General features: G+C 49.3%; 1 protein-coding gene across 1 annotated transcript in view; it reads right to left on the bottom strand.

The window, feature by feature from the left end:
* The window catches only part of LOC309546331 (cohesin subunit SA-2-like), a 124,601-nt gene extending 103,127 nt beyond the window's left edge, over positions 1-21,474 (bottom strand). The window contains exons 1-3 of the mRNA XM_082245944.1: positions 21,362-21,474; positions 4,977-5,074; positions 1,170-1,242 (exon numbers count right to left, since the gene is read on the bottom strand). Coding sequence (XP_082102070.1) covers positions 1,170-1,242; positions 4,977-5,017 — 114 coding nt within the window. The 5' untranslated portion in view covers positions 5,018-5,074; positions 21,362-21,474. The remainder of the gene's footprint in view (positions 1-1,169; positions 1,243-4,976; positions 5,075-21,361) is intronic.
* Between the last annotated feature and the right edge of the window lie 5,507 nt (positions 21,475-26,981).

The raw sequence follows: 26,981 nt of genomic DNA, 5'->3' as shown, positions 1-26,981 counted from the left end.
CAGAGCTTTCTTTTGGTGGTATTTGATCACCTGTGCGATTTTTTGATCATGCGCTATAAACAAAAAAAGAGCGTCAATTTTGCAAAAATAACAATATTTTTCACATTTTTTATATGAAATTCCCCCAAAAAAATGTAAAAATCAAAAATTTTTAACATTTTCGGCCAATTTGCTTTGTGCTACATATTTTTGGTAAAAAAAAAAATCGCAAAAAGCGTATTTTGATTGGTTTGCGCAAAAGTTATCGCGTTTACTAACAAAGTCATTTTTGTTGTTTTTTTTTTTTAACGCGTAATGGCGGCAAACTGCAATTTTTTTTGCGGTAATGCGACATTGGGGCGGACAGATCGGACCCTTGACTGACATTTTTGACACTTTTGGGGTTACCAGTGACATTTCTACAGTAATCAGTGCTATATATATGCACTATTACTGTAAAATGACACTGGTAGTGAAGGGGTTAACTTTATTTGAGAGGGAGGGGCTGTGTGTGTCTAACTGTGATTGGCTGTGGCTTGAGGTGTAGGAACAATGATCAACGGTCCTACATAGTAGAACCGTATGATCACTGTTTCTACACAGGGGAGAATGACAGGCGGCTTGTTTACACTAGCCACCTGACTTTCTCCCTCTCCCCCGACGATCGCAGAGTGACAGGCGGACATCGGGTCCGCCGGTCACACGCGCAGGGGGGGTCCGTGACCGCGCGGGAGCGGGAGCGCGCTTCCGGCAGCGCGCTCTCGCTCCCCAGAGCCTCACAGGCCAGTGACGTTTATATACGTCAATTTGCCTGTGAGGGGCTGACCGCCGCAGTATATCTACTTGCGGCGGTCGGCAAGTGGTTAAAAAACACATGTCAACATATGTGCATTTTGTGCGTGTTTTATGTGCATTGTGATGTTAACGATCCCTTACTGAGGGATTTTAGTGGATATTCCATGTTTGCCATGCAGAGACTGATGCCATGCCATGCAGAGACTGATTAGACTTTTGCTAAAGAACCATCAGCCTCAGTATTAGGGGTTAGGGAAAAGTGTGCAATATTCCAGTATGTGGGAAGGTGCAGTGATGCCCACTGTAAATGTACAAATGCTGTGCCCTCAAGGAAAGGTGGCAAGGTCACTCTTGGGTGGTATCAAAGTGACATATGAGCTGTGATAACAACCTACCGGAGTGGTTGACAGTTCCAGCAGTCCGTTCTCCTTGGTTGTGCTGGGAAGGGAATTTGCATGTGTATTCTCTCTGTAATAATATATAAAATATTCACATTTCACTTCCACAACACACATGCCCAGTATGACCTTTGAAAATCTATAAGTAATATTTTAAATATGTCTATGTCTTTGTATTGAACATTATAAGTACTTCCCTGGTGAAAAGTTTGACAATAAACTGCCACTGAAATGACAAAACTGGCAATCTGTTTCTGGTGGCCTAGAAGACTTTATGTGTTTACAAATGACTAGCTATACTATGCCTAGATAACCTTTCTCTTTTAAGACTGACATTTCCATTTATACACTATAGATGCAGCTGCTATCTTCTATGACAGCAGAATTTAAGCACCAGCTTTCAATAGTGCTGATAAGCAAAGATAGACCGTCACAGGAACAAAATTGTTAAACAATTCCCACATACAAAAATCTGATTTCATTCCAAGGATAATCTCAATACTTTATACCAAAACATGAAGATTATACATGTTTATCGACTATTGGATAAATTGGCAGCCAGCCTTAGCACAGAAACAGTGAGTTACAAAATTATTATTCACAGCATCTGTATCTACAGCCTGAGACTTCCAACAGTGCACTATATACCTACATGTTGAGGACTAATGTACTGAAGTGCAAAGTAAGATGAGATGTCCTCAGTCTAATAACCAGTGTCATTCAACCCACTTCCTCTGAGTCCAGGTAGTCCTGGACCCACCCTCAGCTTGTTACTGGACAGTGAAAGGTGGAGGAGCACAATAAAATGTAGAAAAAAACGTAGGACTTTAAAGGCTGCCACCGGTAATCCCATAAGGAAACACAAGTACTCAGCAGATAAAAAATATGAAATTTACTATGACAAATTATTTTGTGTTAAAACCATATCATATGTAAAAGGTATATGATGAATACAAATGATATCTCCCAAATGAGGTAGGTACGCATAGCAAAGGAACCTGTTACATGCCCCTGTCAGACTAAGGTCTAGTATGTGATGGAAAAGCACAGAGTTTGCAATGGTCTTTATAATATTCGTGTCAAACAGGGATCTCAAGCATCATACGCCAATGCATCACTACGCGTTTCGCTTATAGCTTCCTCAGGAGATCCTATTGGTACTGGGACATACAGTATAATTATTAAATGATGCAAAATGCAAATCTCTATTTCCACATCCTTAACTGACATGTTACATTTTTTAATCTTCGATATTCAGTGAGTATAACATAGATTTAAATTCAAAAATATCATATACATATCCCATAGTACTCAAGGGTACCTACCCAAACCCCAAAGGGGAAAAGAAAAAAAGTACATGAAGCACCAGGACCAATACAGTGATATAGGGAAGCTCCCACGCACATTAGTTCCAGAGGGGGATGTATAACCAAACACTCTATGGCCAAAAACAACAGGAGTCTTGTCCTAGGGCCATGTAAACCTATCAAAAAATGTATAATGTAGGTATGGGTCAATTGAGTCCCATTTTCTTAACATACTATGCTTACATACTTCAGACACTCCAATACGATTCATAGATACTGACCTGTGGCATATGTTTTACCATTAGCACTTGTGGCAGTGTGAGTACCCTTTATTTCCCTGTGATCCATGGAGGGATTTCCTCCATAGGGATTACCTTGTGTATCTATATATTGACCCATACCTACATTATACATTTTTTGATAGGTTTACATGGCCCTAGGACAAGACTCCTGTTGTTTTTGGCCATAGAGTGTTTGATTATACATTCCCCTCTGGAACTGATGTGCATGGGACCTTCCCTATGTCACCATATTAGTCCAGGTGCTTTTCTTTTCCCCTTTGGGGTTTGGGTAGGTACCCTTTAGTACTATGTGATATGTCTATATGAGTATATGATATTTTTGAATTTAAATCTATGTTATATTCACTGAATATTGAAGATTAAAAAACTTTACATATCAGTTAAGGATGTGAAAATAGAAATATGCATTTTGCATCATTTAATAATTTTACTTTTTATCATTAAACCAGTATAATATATAACAATTTGTACTGGGCAGAAATTCATCTCAATTTGGGGTCATTTTTAATTTTTTTAATTTAAATTTAACTTTAGTTCAATGACTATTTGATTGTTGCGGACATTCATGGGATATTGGCCCTTAGGAATAAATTGCTTCACTAGCGTCAGTTCTGGTCTTAGCGAGGGAGTCCTTAGTGGAGGAGGCAAGAAGTTAACGCACTTCTAATCTTTTAGTGGTTTATAGGGATTGTATTCTGGAAAAAAGGATGATCTATGTCTAAGGCTCCATTCTCATTAGTGCTACTCCAAAGTCACATGATTGCGTTCTTCCGATTCTCGATCATAAGTAGAGACCTGGCACTGTCACTGACAGCTTGGTCTCAGTGCTAGGAGTGTGCTATCGTGCGCGCTTCTAACACAAGCAGAGGAACACATACACGCGTCACCCAGGATTAAAGCTCACTTTCTGGATGCTGTATATTTGTGTTATCCAGTCGTAAAGTAATTAAAGTCAGACATGTTTATTTGCATGCTTGTTCTAGGTAAGGGACAGGGGGCAAGTATAGAATAAAGAGTGTATATATGACAGCCAGGAAACTAGCATTTGCAGAATGATAAGTGTTAATATCTCTCCCAGCAAAGGAATGCTTTAATAAATGGTTCCAGATTGCTGCCCTGACCGCTTAAAGAATCCTAATTATTGCTGTTCCCATGCAGCATATACATTTTTTTCAGAACTGTGTACTTATAGTCACCCCCTCAGTATCTGTTCTCCTATAGTGAAGTGCTAGCAGAGTAGGGTGACAGTTTGCCCTTCTCTTCTAGTAATCTGTTTACTTGTACTGATGCAGAGCAGGCATGCCCTATGTGGCTATGATGTCAGATCTGGTTATTGGCATACAAAGGCTAGGCGAGTGATTGGGGTGGGAAAGCAAAGGACAGATAGTCTAAGAGGGCAGAATGTATTAGTCAGACTGTAGTGCCAAAAAAACTTCTAAAACACCTATGTATCAGGGACTGACCCCTAGCCAGAACACCAAAAACATACAGTATGGGGCTCCTCACATCTGTGGTGGAAGATGCATGGAGGTGCATCACTTAAAGGCTAAGTTCATCTTTTCACTAAATACACTCTTCTGTCTAGGGACCACAGTGTGTAAAAAAAAAAAAAGTGTGCATAGTTTTAATGCCTTACCAGTAGACTATGATCAACGTCCCCAAAGCCTGTAAATAAAAATTCCAAACAAAGTGATCAGCCACATCCTGTTCAAGTTTGAAGACACTTCAAACGTTAGATGTTCACTCCCAGCATCACAGGAGCAGCAGAGGAGGACTAGAAGCTCCTCCTGCCTATGTTTCCCTGCAGACAGGCTGAGAAAGAGCTGTGTTACACGACAGCTGTATATCAATTATGAAAAAGGGTACTTAGATTTTTTTTTAATTGAAATAAATACAGCGCCATCATCCATATACATAAAGAGAAAGGGATAATATAAATTAAACTGTGTGTTTAGCATCACATTAAAACTAAGGACATTGTTTGAAAACCACACAGTATTTTTTTTTTACACACTGTGGCCCCAAGACAGCATAGTGTATTTTAGTGAAAAAGTGAACCTAAAAGCCAATCGCACAATCTCTAAAATGCCTGCTTGTATGTTATTCTTCATGCAAATTCCTCAGATGTCCATATAGCCCCATTGTTAATGACAGTTACTATTACAAGGTGAGTGTTAACATTTTTTATATCTTACTTTTGACAAAGGTCTGCGGCTGGATTTGTCACAGTTATCATCTTTTGTATGGTGCCATCAGTGTATGAAATAAATCTTTACTCTTCGCCTGCAGTCTCCTGAAGATATGAATATGCAAAAGAATCCATTTTGTACTTATTTAAACATATGGACACTCAGTAATAAACATGAATATATACTGTAATGTATTAATTTTCTGAAATACCATTTAGACCATTCATAGACTGCACAATACCAGTTTAATGACATTTAGAAAAAAAACTTGGGAATAAAATATCCAAGTAGGCCAACAACTATGAATAGTATAATGTACATATGGTGTAGTTATAGCAATAATGCTATCATACAGGATGGTAGCAGAAGTATGCATTTAAACAATAAAGGAGGTAAAAAAAAAATGTTTGACCATGCTTAAGGATGCTAAGGTTGGCCAGCGGGTCAAAGGGGCCTTAAGTATGCCCTGGTATTACCAGATATGGGTGTCATGTGAGATTCCTGTACCCAATGCATACCTTAAGCAGCATAGATCCATTAAAATATAGGCCCAACTAATATTTTTGTATCCATTTTGTACTTAAATAAGAATCTCCCTTCATTAAGGGACAAAACACATAACCACGTTCCTATGTGCTTTGTAAGCCTAGATATGTTGTCAGACAGGGCACCAGCTATCTGACAACGTAGCTAGCTAGTAGACAGCTACTTGACACCAAGTGGTTGTTCTGGCTCCAAGAATGTGCCGAAGAGAAGAAGTGGCAAAATTAATTCAGAGCAATGGAAGGCTAACTTGCTCACTCCCTCTCCTTGCCACTGCTTGTTTTGGGCAAGTGCTTGGAGCCAACAATTGCCAGTTTATTAAGCAGCCGTCTACTTGCTAGATGCATTGCCAGGTGAACAGAATAAATACTCTGCACCTAAAGAATAGATACACTGAAACTGCAAGATGTCTACAATCAAACAAATGGCCACTGCCCCCACCTATAACTGGCCTTCGCAGCAAGGAGCACATGGAAGGGCAACGCATGTCAAACAAAACCAAAGACAATTCCTAGCTCAACTTACCAACCAGTCTGCAACCAACCCAATTATCCTGTCTAAAGGTTCACATTAAAAACAGGGATTTAGTTTGCATACAATTGCAAACACAAACGTAAGCTGCAGAGCCACTTCACGGCACCCCAGTATTATCTGCAGTCCTAACTCTATACATTTTGGAGAGCCTCCCTCCAGGCTTACCTGCCCTCTATTTATCCATTATTATATATGTGCTTCCACTATGGAGGCTCTCAAAGTGACGTCACCGGCATAGCTCTGCCCTACGCATTTCGTCCATGTGATGTCGTACCCTGTAAGTGCAGTTTTGTAGTGTGGGAATTTTATTAAACTATATTACACTATTGCAGTCTTTCTCTTGGTGCTTTAGTTATGCTTTAAAATTGCATGCCTGCAAAATGGCAAAAAAACAACAGAAAAACACAATTGTCCGTAGGTGATACTTTAAAAGCTTTTACGGGTCATCAGTTTAGAGTTACCAGTGACTAGTTGCCCTAAATTGATTGTTCTCCTCACTCCAGCGTGTGCGACAAGACCTAATATATGTGGTGCAATTACTTTTTTTATTTGCGTGCATCCCCTGTGGAGGAGGGAGGAAAAGTTTGGTAGGGTTTTTTATAATTGTTTTACACTTTTTATTTAATGCTTTATTTTTCTGTACTTTTACCATCAAGTTTTTATTATAGGGTGACAGGACTCCTCCAGAATGTGCCCATCATAAAAAGTTGGTAAAAGGGTCTCTTTAGGACTCCCCCAGAGTGTGTCCACCATAAACGGTTGGTGACAGGGTCTCTAAAAGACACTTTCAGAATGTGCCCACCATAAAAATCAGTGATAGGGTCTCTTTAGGACACTTCCAGAATGTGTCCACCATAAAAAAAGAGGGATTCCAGAATGTGCCCACCACACAAAAAGTCAGTGACAGGGTCTCTATGGGATGCTTCCAGAATGACCACACCATAAAAAGTCAGTGACAGGGTCCCTTTAGGACTCCACAGAATAAACACAACATAAACAGTAAGTGACACAGGGATACTCTCACCTCTGCGGGACTGTCCTGTACACAGGGATACTCTCCCCTCTGCGGGACTGTCCTGTACATAGGGATACTCTCCCCTTTGCGGGACTGTCCTGTACACAGGGAAACCCTTGCCTCTGTGGGACTGTCCTGTACACAGGGATACTCTCACCTCTGCGGGACTGTCCTGTACACAGGGATACTCTCACCTCTGCGGGACTGTCCTGTATACAGGGATACTCTCCCCTCTGCGGGACTGTCCTGTACATAGTGTGACAGGAAGTCAGGTAAATCTGGGAATGTAGTCACTGAGAGGAGACACATTCCCACCTGCTTTGAAAGTTCACTGATACTATAGGGTGTTGGCTGCAGAGAGAGCCAGCAGGAAGTTGAAAACCATTCAGCTGTTCAGAATGAGGAGATCAAGGCCTCTATAATTTGTCCAGAGAAAATCTATTGAGTGCTGCCTCCTGTCGCCGTGTGGGCTGGGAGAGGAAGGCAGACATACGTGTACCTCCCGACGCCGTGTGGGCATGGGAGAAGGACTGCTGCCTCCTGTCGCCGTGTGGGCTGGGAGAGGGGGACAGTCGGATGTGTGCCTCCCGACAAGCTGGTGAGCATGGGAGAAGACCCCCTACAGCGATGTGAAGCTAAGGAGGGTAACCACGAGTGAAGACGTCTCAAAGGTGAGAAGACAAAGTGTTCCATGTGAAGAGTGTGAAGAGAAGTGTTCCATGTGAAGAGTGTGAAGAGTAAAGGGACCTGTTAAATGAACTGTGTTCAATGTGAAGAATCTGAAGAGTAAAGGATCCTGTTATAAATGAACATGTGCTGTGTGAAAGAAAACAAAGGGACATGTTCAATGGACAATGTTTGTGCTGTGTGAAAAGCAAACAAATGGACATTTGAGTGTCTGCTGTAGGATCAGCAGTGTCGGCCCAACAGTAGGTTGGAAAGACTTCTTAGGTAGGTTCCAGCTGTGAGAAGGTAGCCGCCCACAGAGGCAAGGATTTATTTTGTCTTTTATTTTATTTTGGCTGTTTTGATGCTTGCAATTGTGTTAAGTAAATTGCATGAATAAATCAGTCTTGTTTTCAACCTCTAATCGGCTATCTCTCTGTGAAAACGCACCCCCAAAGGGGTCATCCACGCCTACCACCGAGCTAATCCCTTACAATAGGGATACCTCGCCTCTGTGGGACTGTCCTGTACACAGGGATACTCTCACCTCTGTGGGACTGTCCTGTATACAGGGATACTCTCACCTCTGCGGGACTGTCCTGTATACAGGGATACTCTCCCCTCTGCGGGACTGTCCTATACATAGGGATACTCTCCCCTCTGTGGGACTGTCCTGTATACAGGGATACTCTTACCTCTGTGGGACTGTCCTGTATACAGGGATACTCTCCCCTCTGCAGGACTGTCCTGTATACAGGGATACTCTCACCTCTGCGGGACTGTCCTGTATACAGGGATACTCTCACCTCTACGGGACTGTCCTGTATACAGGGATACTCTCCCCTCTGCGGGACTCTCCTGTATACAGGGATACACTCACCTCTGTGGGACTGTCCTGTATACAGGGATACTCTCACCTCTGTGGGACTGTCCTGTATACAGGGATACTCTCCCCTCTGCGGGACTGCCTGTATACAGGGATACTCTCCCCTCTGCGGGACTGTCCTGTATACAGGGATACTCTCACCTCTGTGGGACTGTCCTGTACACAAGGATACTCTCCCCTCTGCGGGACTGTCCTGCACACAGGGATACTCTCCCCTCTGCGGGACTGTCCTGTATACAGGGATACTCTCCCCTCTGCGGGACTGTCCTGTATACAGGGATACTCTCACCTCTGCGGGACTGTCCTGTATACAGGGATACTCTCACCTCTGTGGGACTGTCCTGTATACAGGGATACTCTCACCTCTGTGGGACTGTCCTGTATACAGGGATACTCTCACCTCTGTGGGACTGTCCTGTATACAGGGATACTCTCCCCTCTGCGGGACTGTCCTGTATACATGAATACTCTCACCTCTGCGGGACTGTCCTGTACACAGGGATACTCTCCCCTCTGTGGGACTGTCCTGTATACAGGGATACTCTCACCTCTGCGGGACTGTCCTGTATACAGGGCTAATCTCCCCTCTGCGGGACTGTCCTATATACAGGGATACTCTCCCCTCTGCGGGACTGTCCTGTATACAGGGATACCCTCACCTCTGCGGGACTGTCCTGTATACAGGGATACTCTCACCTTTGCGGGACTGTCCTGTATACAGGGCTAATCTCCCCTCTGCGGGACTGTCCTGTACACAGGGATACTCTCCCCTCTGCGGGACTGTCCTGTACACAGGGATACTCTCACCTCTGTGGGACTGTCCTGTATACAGGGATACTCTCACCTCTGTGGGACTGTCCTGTATGCAGGGATACTCTCACCTCTGTGGGACTGTCCTGTATGCAGGGATACTCTCACCTCTGTGGGACTGTCCTGTATACAGGGATACTCTCCCCTCTGCGGGACTGTCCTATACATAGGGATACCCTCCCCTCTGCGGGACTGTCCTATACATAGGGATACCCTCACCTCTGCGGGACTGTCCTGTATACAGGGATACTCTCACCTCTGCGGGACTGTCCTATACATAGGGATACCCTCACCTCTTCGGGACTGTCCTGTATACAGGGATACTCTCACCTCTGCGGGACTGTCCTATACATAGGGATACCCTCACCTCTGCGGGGCTGTCCTGTATACAGGGATACTCTCACCTCTGCGGGACTGTCCTGTATACAGGGATACTCTCCCCTCTGCGGGACTGTCCTGTACACAGGGATACTCTCACCTCTGTGGGACTGTCCTGTATACAGGGATACTCTCCCCTCTGCGGTACTGTCCTGTATACAGGGATACTCTACCCTCTGCGGGACTGTCCTGTATACAGGGATACTCTCCCCTCAGTGGGACTCTCCTGTATACAGTGATACTCTCCCCTCTGTGGGACTGTCCTGTATACAGGGATACTCTCCCCTCTGCGGGACTGTCCTGTATACAGGGATACTCTCCCCTCTGTGGGACTGTCCTGTATACAGGGATACTCTCACCTCTGTGGGACTGTCCTGTATACAGGGATACTCTCCCCTCTGCGGGACTGTCCTGTATACAGGGATACTCTCACCTCTGCGGGACTGTCCTATACATAGGGATACCCTCACCTCTGCGGGACTGTCCTGTATACAGGGATTCTCTCACCTCTACGGGACTGTCCTGTATACAGGGATACCCTCACCTCTGCGGGACTGTCCTGTACACAGGGATACTCTCACCTCTGTGGGACTGTCCTGTATGCAGGGATACTCTCCCCTCTGCGGGACTGTCCTGTATACAGGGATACTCTCACCTCTGCGGGACTGTGCACAGGGATACTCTCACCTCTGTGGGACTGTCCTGTATACAGGGATACTCTCCCCTCTGCGGGACTGTTCTGTACACAGGGATACTCTCCCCTCTGCGGGACTGTCCTGTATACAGGGATACTCTCACCTCTGCGGGACTGTACACAGGGATACTCTCACCTCTGTGGGACTGTCCTGTATACAGGGATACTCTCCCCTCTGCGAGACTGTCCTGTATACAGGGATACTTTCACCTCTGCGGGACTGTCCTGTATACAGGGATACTCTCCCCTCTGCGGGACTGTCCTGTACACAGGGATACTCTCACCTCTGCGGGACTGTCCTGTACACAGGGATACTCTCACCTCTGCGGGACTGTCCTGTATACAGGGATACTCTCCCCTCTGCGGGACTGTCCTGTACACAGGGATACTCTCCCCTCTGCGGGACTGTCCTGTATACAGGGATACTCTCACCTCTGCGGGACTGTACACAGGGATACTCTCACCTCTGTGGGACTGTCCTGTATGCAGGGATACTTCACCTCTGCAGGACTGTCCTGTATACAGGGATACTCACACCTCTGCGGGACTGTACACAGGGATACTCTCACCTCTGTGGGACTGTCCTGTATGCAGGGATACTCTCCCCTTTGCGGGACTGTCCTGTATACAGGGATACTCTCACCTCTGCGGGACTGTACACAGGGATACTCTCACCTCTGTGGGACTGTCCTGTATGCAGGGATACTCTCCCCTCTGCGGGACTGTCTTGTATACAGGGATACTTCACCTCTGCAGGACTGTCCTGTATACAGGGATACTCTCCCCTCTGCGGGATTGTCCTGTATACAGGGATACTCTCACCTCTGTGGGACTGTCCTGTATACAGGGATACTCTCACCTCTGCGGGACTGTCCTGTATACAGGGATACTCTCACCTCTGCGGGACTGTCCTGTATACAAGGATACTCTCACCTCTGCGGGACTGTACACAGGGATACTCTCACCTCTGTGGGACTGTCCTGTATGCAGGGATACTCTCCCCTCTGCGGGACTGTCTTGTATACAGGGATACTTCACCTCTGCAGGACTGTCCTGTATACAGGGATACTCTCCCCTCTGCGGGATTGTCCTGTATACAGGGATACTCTCACCTCTGCGGGACTGTCCTGTATACAGGGATACTCTCACCTCTGCGGGACTGTCCTGTATACAGGGATACTCTCACCTCTGCGGGACTGTCCTGTATACAGGGATACTCTCACCTCTGCGGGACTGTCCTGTACATAGGGATACCTCGCCTCTGTGGGACTGTCCTGTATACAGGGATACTCTCACCTCTGCGGGACTGTCCTGTATACAGGGATACTCTCACCTCTGCGGGACTGTCCTGTATGCAGGGATACTCTCACCTCTGCGGGACTGTACACAGGGATACTCTAACCTCTGTGGGACTGTCCTGTATGCAGGGATACTCTCACCTCTGCGGGACTGTCCTGTATACAAGGATACTCTCACCTCTGCGGGACTGTACACAGGGATACTCTCCCCTCTGCGGGACTGTCTTGTATACAGGGATACTTCACCTCTGCAGGACTGTCCTGTATACAGGGATACTCTCCCCTCTGTGGGACTGTCCTGTATACAGGGATACTCTCACCTCTGTGGGACTGTCCTGTATACAGGGATACTCTCACCTCTGCGGGACTGTCCTGTATACAGGGATACTCTCACCTCTGCTGGACTGTCCTGTACATAGGGATACCTCGCCTCTGTGGGACTGTCCTGTATACAGGGATACTCTCACCTCTGCGGGACTGTCCTGTACATAGGGATACCTCGCCTCTGTGGGACTGTCCTGTATACAGGGATACTCTCACCTCTGCGGGACTGTCCTGTATACAGGGATACTCTCACCTCTGCGGGACTGTCCTGTATGCAGGGATACTCTCCCCTCTGCGGGACTGTCTTGTATACAGGGATACTTCACCTCTGCAGGACTGTCCTGTATACAGGGATACTCTCCCCTCTGCGGGATTGTCCTGTATACAGGGATACTCTCACCTCTGCGGGACTGTCCTGTATACAGGGATACTCTCACCTCTGCGGGACTGTCCTGTATACAGGGATACTCTCACCTCTGCGGGACTGTCCTGTATACAAGGATACTCTCACCTCTGCGGGACTGTACACAGGGATACTCTCACCTCTGTGGGACTGTCCTGTATGCAGGGATACTCTCACCTCTGCGGGACTGTCCTGTATACAAGGATACTCTCACCTCTGCGGGACTGTACACAGGGATACTCTCCCCTCTGCGGGACTGTCTTGTATACAGGGATACTTCACCTCTGCAGGACTGTCCTGTATACAGGGATACTCTCCCCTCTGTGGGACTGTCCTGTATACAGGGATACTCTCACCTCTGCGGGACTGTCCTGTATACAGGGATACTCTCACCTTTGCGGGACTGTCCTGTACATAGGGATACCTCGCCTCTGTGGGACTGTCCTGTATACAGGGATACTCTCACCTCTGTGGGACTGTCCTGTATACAGGGATACTCTCCCCTCTGTGGGACTGTCCTGTATACAGGGATACTCTCACCTCTGCGGGACTGTCCTGTACATAGGGATACCTCGCCTCTGTGGGACTGTCCTGTATACAGGGATACTCTCACCTCTGCGGGACTGTCCTGTATACAGGGATACTCTCACCTCTGCGGGACTGTCCTTTATACAGGGATACTCTCGCCTCTGTGTGACTGTCCTGTATACAGGGATTCTCTCACCTCTGCGGGACTGTCCTGTATACAGGGATACTCTCACCTCTGCAGGACTGTCCTGTATACAGGGATACTCTCCCCTCTGCGGGATTGTCCTGTATACAGGGATACTCTCACCTCTGTGGGACTGTCCTGTATACAGGGATACTCTCCCCTCTGTGGGACTGTCCTGTATACAGGGATACTCTCCCCTCTGTGGGACTGTCCTGTATACAGGGATACTCTCACCTCTGTGGGACTGTCCTGTATACAGGGATACTCTCACCTCTGCGGGACTGTCCTGTATACAGGGATACTCTCACCTCTGCGGGACTGTCCTGTACATAGGGATACCTCGCCTCTGTGGGACTGTCCTGTATACAGGGATACTCTCACCTCTGTGGGACTGTCCTGTATACAGGGATACTCTCCCCTCTGTGGGACTGTCCTGTATACAGGGATACTCTCACCTCTGCGGGACTGTCCTGTACATAGGGATACCTCGCCTCTGTGGGACTGTCCTGTATACAGGGATACTCTCACCTCTGCGGGACTGTCCTGTATACAGGGATACTCTCTCCTCTGTGGGACTGTCCTGTATACAGGGATACTCTCCCCTCTGTGGGACTGTCCTGTATACAGGGATACTCTCCCCTCTGTGGGACTGTCCTGTATACAGGGATACTCTCACCTCTGCGGGACTGTCCTGTATACAGGGATACTCTCACCTCTGCGGGACTGTCCTGTATACAGGGATACTCTCACCTCTGCGGGACTGTCCTGTATACAGGGATACTCTCCCCTCTGTGGGACTGTCCTGTATACAGGGATACTCTCTCCTCTGTGGGACTGTCCTGTATACAGGGATACTCTCCCCTCTGTGGGACTGTCCTGTATACAGGGATACTCTCACCTCTGTGGGACTGTCCTGTATGCAGGGATACTCTCACCTCTGTGGGACTGTCCTGTATGCAGGGATACTCTCACCTCTGTGGGACTGTCCTGTATACAGGGATACCCTCACCTCTGCGGGACTGTCCTGTATACAGGGATACTCTCTCCTCTGTGGGACTGTCCTGTATACAGGGATACTCTCCACTCTGCGGGACTGTCCTGTATACAGGGATACTCTCACCTCTGTGGGACTGTCCTGTATACAGGGATACTCTCACCTCTGTGGGACTGTCCTGTATACAGGGATACTCTCACCTCTGTGGGACTGTCCTGTATACAGGGATACTCTCCCCTCTGCGGGACTGTCCTGTATACAGGGATACTCTCCCCTCTGTGGGACTGTCCTGTATACAGGGATACTCTCACCTCTGTGGGACTGTCCTGTATACAGGGATACTCTCCCCTCTGCGGGACTGTCCTGTATACAGGGATACTCTCCTCTCTGTGGGACTGTCCTGTATACAGGGATACTCTCACCTCTGTAGGACTGTCCTGTATACAGGGATACTCTCCCCTCTGCGGGACTGTCCTATACATAGGGATACCCTCCCCTCTGCGGGACTGTCCTATACATAGGGATACCCTCACCTCTGCGGGACTGTCCTGTATACAGGGATACTCTCACCTCTGCGGGACTGTCCTATACATAGGGATACCCTCACCTCTTCGGGACTGTCCTGTATACAGGGATACTCTCACCTCTGCGGGACTGTCCTATACATAGGGATACCCTCACCTCTGCGGGGCTGTCCTGTATACAGGGATACTCTCACCTCTGCGGGACTGTCCTGTATACAGGGATACTCTCCCCTCTGCGGGACTGTCCTGTACACAGGGATACTCTCACCTCTGTGGGACTGTCCTGTATACAGGGATACTCTCCCCTCTGCGGGACTGTCCTGTAAACAGGGATACTCTACCCTCTGCGGGACTGTCCTGTATACAGGGATACTCTCCCCTCTGTGGGACTCTCCTGTATACAGTGATACTCTCCCCTCTGTGGGACTGTCCTGTATACAGGGATACTCTCCCCTCTGCGGGACTGTCCTGTATACAGGGATACTCTCCCCTCTGTGGGACTGTCCTGTATACAGGGATACTCTCACCTCTGTGGGACTGTCCTGTATACAGGGATACTCTCCCCTCTGCGGGACTGTCCTGTATACAGGGATACTCTCACCTCTGCGGGACTGTCCTATACATAGGGATACCCTCACCTCTGCGGGACTGTCCTGTATACAGGGATTCTCTCACCTCTACGGGACTGTCCTGTATACAGGGATACCCTCACCTCTGCGGGACTGTCCTGTACACAGGGATACTCTCACCTCTGTGGGACTGTCCTGTATGCAGGGATACTCTCCCCTCTGCGGGACTGTCCTGTATACAGGGATACTCTCACCTCTGCGGGACTGTGCACAGGGATACTCTCACCTCTGTGGGACTGTCCTGTATACAGGGATACTCTCCCCTCTGCGGGACTGTTCTGTACACAGGGATACTCTCCCCTCTGCGGGACTGTCCTGTATACAGGGATACTCTCACCTCTGCGGGACTGTACACAGGGATACTCTCACCTCTGTGGGACTGTCCTGTATACAGGGATACTCTCCCCTCTGCGAGACTGTCCTGTATACAGGGATACTTTCACCTCTGCGGGACTGTCCTGTATACAGGGATACTCTCCCCTCTGCGGGACTGTCCTGTACACAGGGATACTCTCACCTCTGCGGGACTGTCCTGTACACAGGGATACTCTCACCTCTGCGGGACTGTCCTGTATACAGGGATACTCTCCCCTCTGCGGGACTGTCCTGTACACAGGGATACTCTCCCCTCTGCGGGACTGTCCTGTATACAGGGATACTCTCACCTCTGCGGGACTGTACACAGGGATACTCTCACCTCTGTGGGACTGTCCTGTATGCAGGGATACTTCACCTCTGCAGGACTGTCCTGTATACAGGGATACTCACACCTCTGCGGGACTGTACACAGGGATACTCTCACCTCTGTGGGACTGTCCTGTATGCAGGGATACTCTCCCCTTTGCGGGACTGTCCTGTATACAGGGATACTCTCACCTCTGCGGGACTGTACACAGGGATACTCTCACCTCTGTGGGACTGTCCTGTATGCAGGGATACTCTCCCCTCTGCGGGACTGTCTTGTATACAGGGATACTTCACCTCTGCAGGACTGTCCTGTATACAGGGATACTCTCCCCTCTGCGGGATTGTCCTGTATACAGGGATACTCTCACCTCTGTGGGACTGTCCTGTATACAGGGATACTCTCACCTCTGCAGGACTGTCCTGTATACAGGGATACTCTCACCTCTGCGGGACTGTCCTGTATACAAGGATACTCTCACCTCTGCGGGACTGTACACAGGGATACTCTCACCTCTGTGGGACTGTCCTGTATGCAGGGATACTCTCCCCTCTGCGGGACTGTCTTGTATACAGGGATACTTCACCTCTGCAGGACTGTCCTGTATACAGGGATACTCTCCCCTCTGCGGGATTGTCCTGTATACAGGGATACTCTCACCTCTGCGGGACTGTCCTGTATACAGGGATACTCTCACCTCTGCGGGACTGTCCTGTATACAGGGATACTCTCACCTCTGCGGGACTGTCCTGTATACAGGGATACTCTCACCTCTGCGGGACTGTCCTGTACATAGGGATACCTCGCCTCTGTGGGACTGTCCTGTATACAGGGATACTCTCACCTCTGCGGGACTGTCCTGTATACAGGGATACTCTCACCTCTGCGGGACTGTCCTGTATGCAGGGATACTCTCACCTCTGCGGGACTGTACACAGGGATACTCTAACCTCTGTGGGACTGTCCTGTATGCAGGGATACTCTCACCTCTGCGGGACTGTCCTGTATACAAGGATACTCTCACCTCTGCGGGACTGTACACAGGGATACTCTCCCCTCTGCGGGACTGTCTTGTATACAGGGATACTTCACCTCTGCAGGACTGTCCTGTATACAGGGATACTCTCCCCTCTGCGGGATTGTCCTGTATACAGGGATACTCTCACCTCTGTGGGACTGTCCTGTATACAGGGATACTCTCACCTCTGCGGGACTGTCCTGTATACAGGGATACTCTCACCTCTGCTGGACTGTCCTGTACATAGGGATACCTCGCCTCTGTGGGACTGTCCTGTATACAGGGATACTCTCACCTCTGCGGGACTGTCCTGTACATAGGGATACCTCGCCTCTGTGGGACTGTCCTGTATACAGGGATACTCTCACCTCTGCGGGACTGTCCTGTATACAGGGATACTCTCACCTCTGCGGGACTGTCCTGTATGCAGGGATACTCTCCCCTCTGCGGGACTGTCTTGTATACAGGGATACTTCACCTCTGCAGGACTGTCCTGTATACAGGGATACTCTCCCCTCTGCGGGATTGTCCTGTATACAGGGATACTCTCACCTCTGCGGGACTGTCCTGTATACAGGGATACTCTCACCTCTGCGGGACTGTCCTGTATACAGGGATACTCTCACCTCTGCGGGACTGTCCTGTATACAAGGATACTCTCACCTCTGCGGGACTGTACACAGGGATACTCTCACCTCTGCGGGACTGTCCTGTATACAAGGATACTCTCACCTCTGCGGGACTGTACACAGGGATACTCTCCCCTCTGCGGGACTGTCGTGTATACAGGGATACTTCACCTCTGCAGGACTGTCCTGTATACAGGGATACTCTCCCCTCTGTGGGACTGTCCTGTATACAGGGATACTCTCACCTCTGCGGGACTGTCCTGTATACAGGGATACTCTCACCTTTGCGGGACTGTCCTGTACATAGGGATACCTCGCCTCTGTGGGACTGTCCTGTATACAGGGATACTCTCACCTCTGTGGGACTGTCCTGTATACAGGGATACTCTCCCCTCTGTGGGACTGTCCTGTATACAGGGATACTCTCACCTCTGCGGGACTGTCCTGTACATAGGGATACCTCGCCTCTGTGGGACTGTCCTGTATACAGGGATACTCTCACCTCTGCGGGACTGTCCTGTATACAGGGATACTCTCACCTCTGCGGGACTGTCCTTTATACAGGGATACTCTCGCCTCTGTGTGACTGTCCTGTATACAGGGATTCTCTCACCTCTGCGGGACTGTCCTGTATACAGGGATACTCTCACCTCTGCAGGACTGTCCTGTATACAGGGATACTCTCCCCTCTGCGGGATTGTCCTGTATACAGGGATACTCTCACCTCTGTGGGACTGTCCTGTATACAGGGATACTCTCACCTCTGCGGGACTGTCCTGTATACAGGGATACTCTCACCTCTGCGGGACTGTCCTGTACATAGGGATACCTCGCCTCTGTGGGACTGTCCTGTATACAGGGATACTCTCACCTCTGTGGGACTGTCCTGTATACAGGGATACTCTCCCCTCTGTGGGACTGTCCTGTATACAGGGATACTCTCACCTCTGCGGGACTGTCCTGTACATAGGGATACCTCGCCTCTGTGGGACTGTCCTGTATACAGGGATACTCTCACCTCTGCGGGACTGTCCTGTATACAGGGATACTCTCTCCTCTGTGGGACTGTCCTGTATACAGGGATACTCTCCCCTCTGTGGGACTGTCCTGTATACAGGGATACTCTCCCCTCTGTGGGACTGTCCTGTATACAGGGATACTCTCACCTCTGCGGGACTGTCCTGTATACAGGGATACTCTCACCTCTGCGGGACTGTCCTGTATACAGGGATACTCTCACCTCTGCGGGACTGTCCTGTATACAGGGATACTCTCCCCTCTGTGGGACTGTCCTGTATACAGGGATACTCTCTCCTCTGTGGGACTGTCCTGTATACAGGGATACTCTCCCCTCTGTGGGACTGTCCTGTATACAGGGATACTCTCCCCTCTGTGGGACTGTCCTGTATGCAGGGATACTCTCACCTCTGCGGGACTGTCCTGTATACAGGGATACTCTCTCCTCTGTGGGACTGTCCTGTATACAGGGATACTCTCCCCTCTGTGGGACTGTCCTGTATACAGGGATACTCTCACCTCTGCGGGACTGTCCTGTATACAGGGATACTCTCCCCTCTGTGGGACTGTCCTGTATACAGGGATACTCTCACCTCTGCGGGACTGTCCTGTATACAGGGATACTCTCTCCTCTGTGGGACTGTCCTGTATACAGGGATACTCTCCCCTCTGTGGGACTGTCCTGTACACAGGGATACTCTCCCCTCTGCGGGACTGTCCTGTATACAGGGATACTCTCACCTCTGCGGGACTGTCCTGTATACAGGGATACTCTCACCTCTGCGGGACTGTCCTGTATACAGGGATACTCTCCCCTCTGCGGGACTGTCCTGTATACAGGGATACTCTCCCCTCTGCGGGACTGTCCTGTATACAGGGATACTCTCACCTCTGCGGGACTGTCCTGTATACAGGGATACTCTCACCTCTGTGGGACTGTCCTTTATACAGGGATACTCTCACCTCTGCGGGACTGTCCTGTATACAGGGATACTCTCACCTCTGCGGGACTGTCCTGTATACAGGGATACTCTCTCCTCTGTGGGACTGTCCTGTATACAGGGATACTCTCCCCTCTGTGGGACTGTCCTGTATACAGGGATACTCTCCCCTCTGTGGGACTGTCCTGTATACAGGGATACTCTCCCCTCTGTGGGACTGTCCTGTATACAGGGATACTCTCCCCTCTGTGGGACTGTCCTGTATACAGGGATACTCTCCCCTCTGTGGGACTGTCCTGTATACAGGGATACTCTCCCCTCTGTGGGACTGTCCTGTATACAGGGATACTCTCACCTCTGCGGGACTGTCCTGTATACAGGGATACTCTCACCTCTGTGGGACTGTCCTTTATACAGGGATACTCTCACCTCTGTGGGACTGTCCTGTATGCAGGGATACTCTCACCTCTGCGGGACTGTCCTGTATACAGGGATACTCTCACCTCTGCGGGACTGTCCTGTATACAGGGATACTCTCACCTCTGCGGGACTGTCCTGTATACAGGGATACTCTCACCTCTGCGGGACTGTCCTGTATACAGGGATACTCTCACCTCTGCGGGACTGTCCTGTATACAGGGATACTCTCACCTCTGCGGGACTGTCCTGTATACAGGGATACTCTCCCCTCTGTGGGACTGTCCTGTATACAGGGATACTCTCCCCTCTGTGGGACTGTCCTGTATACAGGGATACTCTCACCTCTGCGGGACTGTCCTGTATACAGGGATACTCTCACCTCTGTGGGACTGTCCTTTATACAGGGATACTCTCGCCTCTGTGGGACTGTCCTGTATACAGGGATACTCTCACCTCTGTGGGACTGTCCTGTATACAGGGATTCTCTCACCTCTACGGGACTGTCCTGTATACAGGGATTCTCTCACCTCTACGGGACTGTCCTGTATACAGGGATACTCTCACCTCTGCGGGACTGTCCTGCATACAGGGATACTCTCCCCTCTGTGGGACTGTCCTGTATACAGGGATACTCTCACCTCTGTGGGACTGTCCTGTATACAGGGATACTCTCCCCTCTGTGGGACTGTCCTGTATACAGGGATACTCTCACCTCTGCGGGACTGTCCTGTATACAGGGATACTCTCACCTCTGCGGGACTGTCCTGTATACAGGGATACTCTCACCTCTGCGGGACTGTCCTGTATACAGGGATACTCTCCCCTCTGCGGGACTGTCCTGTATACAGGGATACTCTCCCCTCTGCGGGACTGTCCTGTACACAGGGATACTCTCACCTCTGCGGGACTGTCCTGTATACAGGGATACTCTCCCCTCTGCGGGACTGTCCTGTATACAGGGATACTCTCACCTCTGCGGGACTGTCCTGCATACAGGGCTAATCTCCCCTCTGCAGCCACCATGTGAAGAATGAAAAGCAATAAAAGACTGCAGTCACAAGTCTGTCACCCTGTAATAGGAGCACAGTACAGAATGCATTGCGTAACATGGCGACCAGTGGTGTCACCTCAGGTACCTGCAGGGGTTAAGTCATGACATCACCCCGTCCGTCACAAAGCGGCGTCCCGTGTGCGGCCTCCTCCGCCTCCCTCCAGTGTTAGTAGCGGGGAAGGCTCGCTATGTACAGTAGTGCGCTGTGTGCGCTCATTACCTGCGCTGTGAATGTGACAGGCCGGCTGTGGACACACCTCCCGCACTGCTCTCATCTGACCTGTATTGTCCTGGCCCTGCACTGCCCGCCCATCATTCTTCCTGCTTCCTCCTTCCTCCTGGACCAGCAGTGTACAGGCAGCCAATCACGGCACAGCTCTCTGCAGTGTAGGAGCGCTGTACTGTACAGTGTAGGGAAGGATCCGGGATAGTTCGGTGCGCTCCGCCTTTACCCTTATCCTCCCTCTATAGGACCGATCAATAAGATCACTCAGGGAAGGCAGAGGATCACTCAGGGATGGCAATGTAGAGGATCACTCAGGGAAGGCAGTGTAGAGGATCACTCAGGGAAGGCAGTGTAGAGGATCACTCAGGGAAGACAGAGGATCACTCAGGGAAGGCAGTGTAGAGGATCACTCAGGGAAGACAGAGGATCACTCAGGGATGGTAATGTAGAGGATCACTCTGGGAAAGCAGTGTAGAGGATCACTCAGGGAAAGCAGTGTAGAGGATCACTCAGGGAAGGCAGTGTAGACGATCATTCAGGGAAGGCAGTGTGAAGGATCACTCAGGGAAGGCAGTGTAGAGGATCACTCAGGGAAGGCAGTATAGAGGATCACTCAGGGAAGGCAGTATAGAGGATCACTCAGGGAAGGCAGTATAGAGGATCACTCAGGGAAGGCAGTGTAGAGGATCACTCAGGGAAGGCAGTATAGAGGATCACTCAGGGAAGGCAGTGTAGAGGATCACTCAGGGAAAGCAGTGTAGAGGATCACTCAGGGAAGGCAGTGTAGAGGATCACTCAGGGAAGGCAGTGTAGACGATCATTCAGGGAAGGCAGTGTGAAGGATCACTCAGGGAAGGCAGTGTAGAGGATCACTCAGGGAAGGCAGTGTAGAGGATCACTCAGGGAAGGCAGTATAGAGGATCACTCAGGGAAGGCAGTGTAGAGGATCACTCAGGGAAGGCAGTGTAGAGGATCACTCAGGGAAGACAGTGTAGAGGATCACTCAGGGAAGACAGTGTAGAGGATCACTCAGGGAAGGCATTGAAGAGGATCACTCAGGGAAGACAGTGTAGAGGATCACTCAGGGAAGACAGTGTAGAGGATCACTCAGGGAAGGCATTGAAGAGGATCACTCAGGGAAGACAGTGTGGAGGATCACTCGGGGAAGGCAGTGTAGAGGATCATTCAGGGAAGGCAGTGTAGAGGATCACTCAGGGAAGACAGAGGATCACTCAGGGATGGTAATGTAGAGGATCACTCTGGGAAAGCAGTGTAGAGGATCACTCAGGGAAAGCAGTGTAGAGGATCACTCAGGGAAGGCAGTGTAGACGATCATTCAGGGAAGGCAGTGTGAAGGATCACTCAGGGAAGGCAGTGTAGAGGATCACTCAGGGAAGGCAGTATAGAGGATCACTCAGGGAAGGCAGTGTAGAGGATCACTCAGGGAAGGCAGTGTAGAGGATCACTCAGGGAAGGCAGTATAGAGGATCACTCAGGGAAGGCAGTATAGAGGATCACTCAGGGAAGGCAGTATAGAGGATCACTCAGGGAAGGCAGTGTAGAGGATCACTCAGGGAAGGCAGTATAGAGGATCACTCAGGGAAGGCAGTGTAGAGGATCACTCAGGGAAAGCAGTGTAGAGGATCACTCAGGGAAGGCAGTGTAGAGGATCACTCAGGGAAGGCAGTGTAGACGATCATTCAGGGAAGGCAGTGTGAAGGATCACTCAGGGAAGGCAGTGTAGAGGATCACTCAGGGAAGGCAGTGTAGAGGATCACTCAGGGAAGGCAGTATAGAGGATCACTCAGGGAAGGCAGTGTAGAGGATCACTCAGGGAAGGCAGTGTAGAGGATCACTCAGGGAAGACAGTGTAGAGGATCACTCAGGGAAGACAGTGTAGAGGATCACTCAGGGAAGGCATTGAAGAGCATCACTCAGGGAAGACAGTGTGGAGGATCACTCGGGGAAGGCAGTGTAGAGGATCATTCAGGGAAGGCAGTGTAGACGATCACTCAGGGAAGGCAGTGTGAAGGATCACTCAGGGAAGGCAGTGTAGAGGATCACTGGGGGAAGGCAGTGTAGAGGATCACACAGGGAAGGCAGTATAGAGGATCACTCAGGGAAGGCAGTGTAGAAGATCACTCAGGGAAAGCAGTGTAGAGGATCACTCAGGGAAGGAAGTGTAGAGGATCACTCAGGGAAGGCAGTGTAGAGGATCACTCAGGGAAGACAGAGGATCACTCAGGGAAGGCAGTTTAGAGGATCACTCAGGGAAAGCAGTGTAGAGGATCACTCAGGGAAAGCAGTGTAGAGGATCACTCAGGGAAGGCAGTGTAGAGGATCACTCGGGGAAAGCAGTGTAGCAGATCACTCAGGGAAGGCAGTGTAGAGGATCACTCAGGGAAGGCAGTGTAGAGGATCACTCAGGGAAGGCAGTGTAGAGGATCACTCAGGAAAGGCAATGTCGAGGATCACTCAGGGAAGGCAGTGTAGAGGATCACCCAGGGAAGGCAGTGTAGAAGATCACTCAGGGAAGGCAGTATAGAGGATCACTCAGGGAAGGCAGTATAGAGGATCACTCAGGGAAGGCAGTATAGAGGATCACTCAGGGAAGGCAGTGTAGAGGATCACTCAGAGAAGGCAATGTCGAGGATCACTCAGGGAAGGCAGTGTAGAGGATCACCCAGGGAAGGCAGTGTAGAAGATCACTCAGGGAAGGCAGTATAGAGGATCACTCAGGGAAGGCAGTATAGAGGATCACTCAGGGAAGGCAGTGTAGAGGATCACTCAGGGAAGGCAGTGTAGAGGATCACTCAGGGAAAGCAGTGTAGAGGATCACTCAGGGAAAGCAGTGTAGAGGATCACTCGGGGAAGACAGTGTGGAGGATCACTCGGGGAAAGCAGTGTAGAGGATCACTCGGGGAAAGCAGTGTAGAGGATCACTCGGGGAAAGCAGTGTAGAGGATCACTCGGGGAAAGCAGTGTAGAGGATCACTCAGGGAAAGCAGTGTAGAAGATCACTCAGGGAAGGCAGTGTAGAGGATCACTCAGGGAAGGCAGTGTAGAGGATCACTCAGGGAAGGCAGTGTAGAGGATCACTCAGGGAATGCAGTGTAGAGGATCACTCAGGGAAGACAGTGTGGAGGATCACTCAGGGAAAGCAGTGTAGAGGATCACTCAGGGAAGGCAGTGTAGAGGATCACTCAGGGAAGACAGTGTGGAGGATCACTCAGGAAAAGCAGTGTAGAGGATCACTCAGGGAAGGCAGTGTAGAGGATCACTCAGGGAAGGCAGTATAGAGGATCACTCAGGGAAGGCAGTGTAGAGGATCACTCAGGGAAGGCAGTGTAGAGGATCACTCAGGGAAAGCAGTGTAGAGGATCACTCAGGGAAGGCAGTGTAGAGGATCACTCAGGGAAGACAGTGTGGAGGATCACTCAGGAAAAGCAGTGTAGAGGATCACTCAGGGAAGGCAGTGTAGAGGATCACTCAGGGAAGGCAGTGTAGAGGATCACTCAGGGAAGGCAGTGTAGAGGATCACTCGGGGAAAGCAGTGTAGCAGATCACTCAGGGAAGGCAGTGTAGAGGATCACTCAGGGAAGGCAGTGTAGAGGATCACTCAGGGAAGGCAGTGTAGAGGATCACTCAGGGAAGGCAATGTCGAGGATCACTCAGGGAAGGCAGTGTAGAGGATCACTCAGGGAAAGCAGTGTAGAGGATCACCCAGGGAAGGCAATGTAGAGGATTACTCAGGGAAGGCAGTGTAGAGGATCACTCAGGGAAGGCAGTGTAGAGGATCACTCAGGGAAGGCAGTGTAGAAGATCACTCAGGGAAAGCAGTATAGAGGATCACTCAGGGAAAGCAGTATAGAGGATCACTCAGGGAATGCAGTGTAGTGGATCACTCAGGGAAGGAAGTGTAGAGCATCACTCAGGGAAGGCAGTGTAGAGGATCACTCAGGTAAGGCAGTGTAGAGGATCACTCAGGGAAGGGAGTGTAGAGGATCACTCAGGGAAGGCAGTGTAGAGGATCACTCAGGGAAGGCAGTGTAGAGGATCACTCAGGGAAGACAATGTAGAAGATCACTCAGGGAAGGCAGTATAGAGGATCACTCAGGGAAGGCAGTATAGAGGATCACTCAGGGAAAGCAGTGTAGAGGATCACTCAGGGAAGGCAGTGTAGAGGATCACTCAGGGAAGGCAGTGTAGAGGATCACTCAGGGAAGGCAGTGTAGAAGATCACTCAGGGAAGGCAGTATAGAGGATCACTCAGGGAAGGCAGTATAGAGGATCACTCAGGGAATGCAGTGTAGTGGATCACTCAGGGAAGGCAGTGTAGAGGATCACTCAGGGAAGGCAGTGTAGAGGATCACTCAGGGAAGGCATGGTAGAGGATCACTCGGGGAAAGCAGTGTAGAGGATCACTCTGGGAAGGCAGTGTAGAGGATCACTCAGGGAAAGCAGTGTAGAGGATTACTCAGGGAAGACAGTGTAGAGGATCACTCAGGGAAGGCAGTGTAGAGGATCACTCAGGGAAGGCAGTGTAGAGGATCACTCAGGGAAGGCAGTGTAGAAGATCACTCAGGGAAGGCAGTATAGAGGATCACTCAGGGAAGGCAGTATAGAGGATCACTCAGGGAATGCAGTATAGTGGATCACTCGGGGAAGGCAGTGTAGAGGATCACTCAGGGAAGGCAGTGTAGAGGATCACTCGGGGAAAGCAGTGTAGAGGATCACTCTGGGAAGGCAGTGTAGAATAACTTCAGGAGTTACTGGGAAGTGCCTGCAGATTGGTGAAATCCCAGCTGTTTTATGGAGGATACATTTGTAACAGTCTGATAGAACCATTCTTCACAAAATCTAGGAGTTCTCAAAAAGACACATCATCTGATGATTTGGGCAAACATTATTCTGATTGGCCTAAACTGAAAATCCCATCCTAGGAAAGTAGATAGATTACATTATTAAGGGCTCATTCAAAAACATTGCATGTGTGCGCATAGAGAAGGACCACCCAGTTCGGTTTGCGCCAAAACTTTCAGACATCGCAAAAGTTCTGACCCGAACCCCATTGAAGTCAATGGGACCCGAACTTGAAAAACCCAAATTCCCCATTTTGAAGGCTTGTATGCAACTTATTGGCAATAAAAAAAGGTATAGGGGTCCGAGTACTGCCCTGGAGGACATGTATCAATGCAAAAACATTTTTTAAAGGAGCAGTGATTTTAACGATGCTTCAAGTAAAATAGTAAAAATGAATAATTCCTTTAAATACAGTGCCTGGGGGTCCCCTTAGTATGCCTGTAAAGTGGCGCATTTGTACCATGTATAAAACTGACATTTATAAAGGAAAAAAAAATAAATTTCAATTGCCAGCAATACCCTTTGGGTCTGGTATGAATTTTGAAGGGGAACCGCCAAAATAAAAATAAAAAAATTGCATGGGGTCCCCCCCAAAATCCATACCAGACCCTTATTCGAGCATGCAGCCCTGCATGCGCCCCCCCCCCCCCCCTCCTGAACCAAACCAGGCCACATGCCCTCAACATGGGGGGATGATTTGGGACTTTGCCCCCCACCCCAAAGCACCTTGTCCCCATGTTGTTGGGGACAA

This window comes from Pelophylax lessonae (genome assembly GCF_965119305.1).
Source record: "Pelophylax lessonae genome assembly, chromosome: 2".
Lineage (NCBI taxonomy): Eukaryota > Metazoa > Chordata > Amphibia > Anura > Ranidae > Pelophylax > Pelophylax lessonae.
The sequence above is the reverse complement of the archived record's forward strand: the minus strand, read 5'-3'. Positions and strand labels throughout refer to the sequence as shown.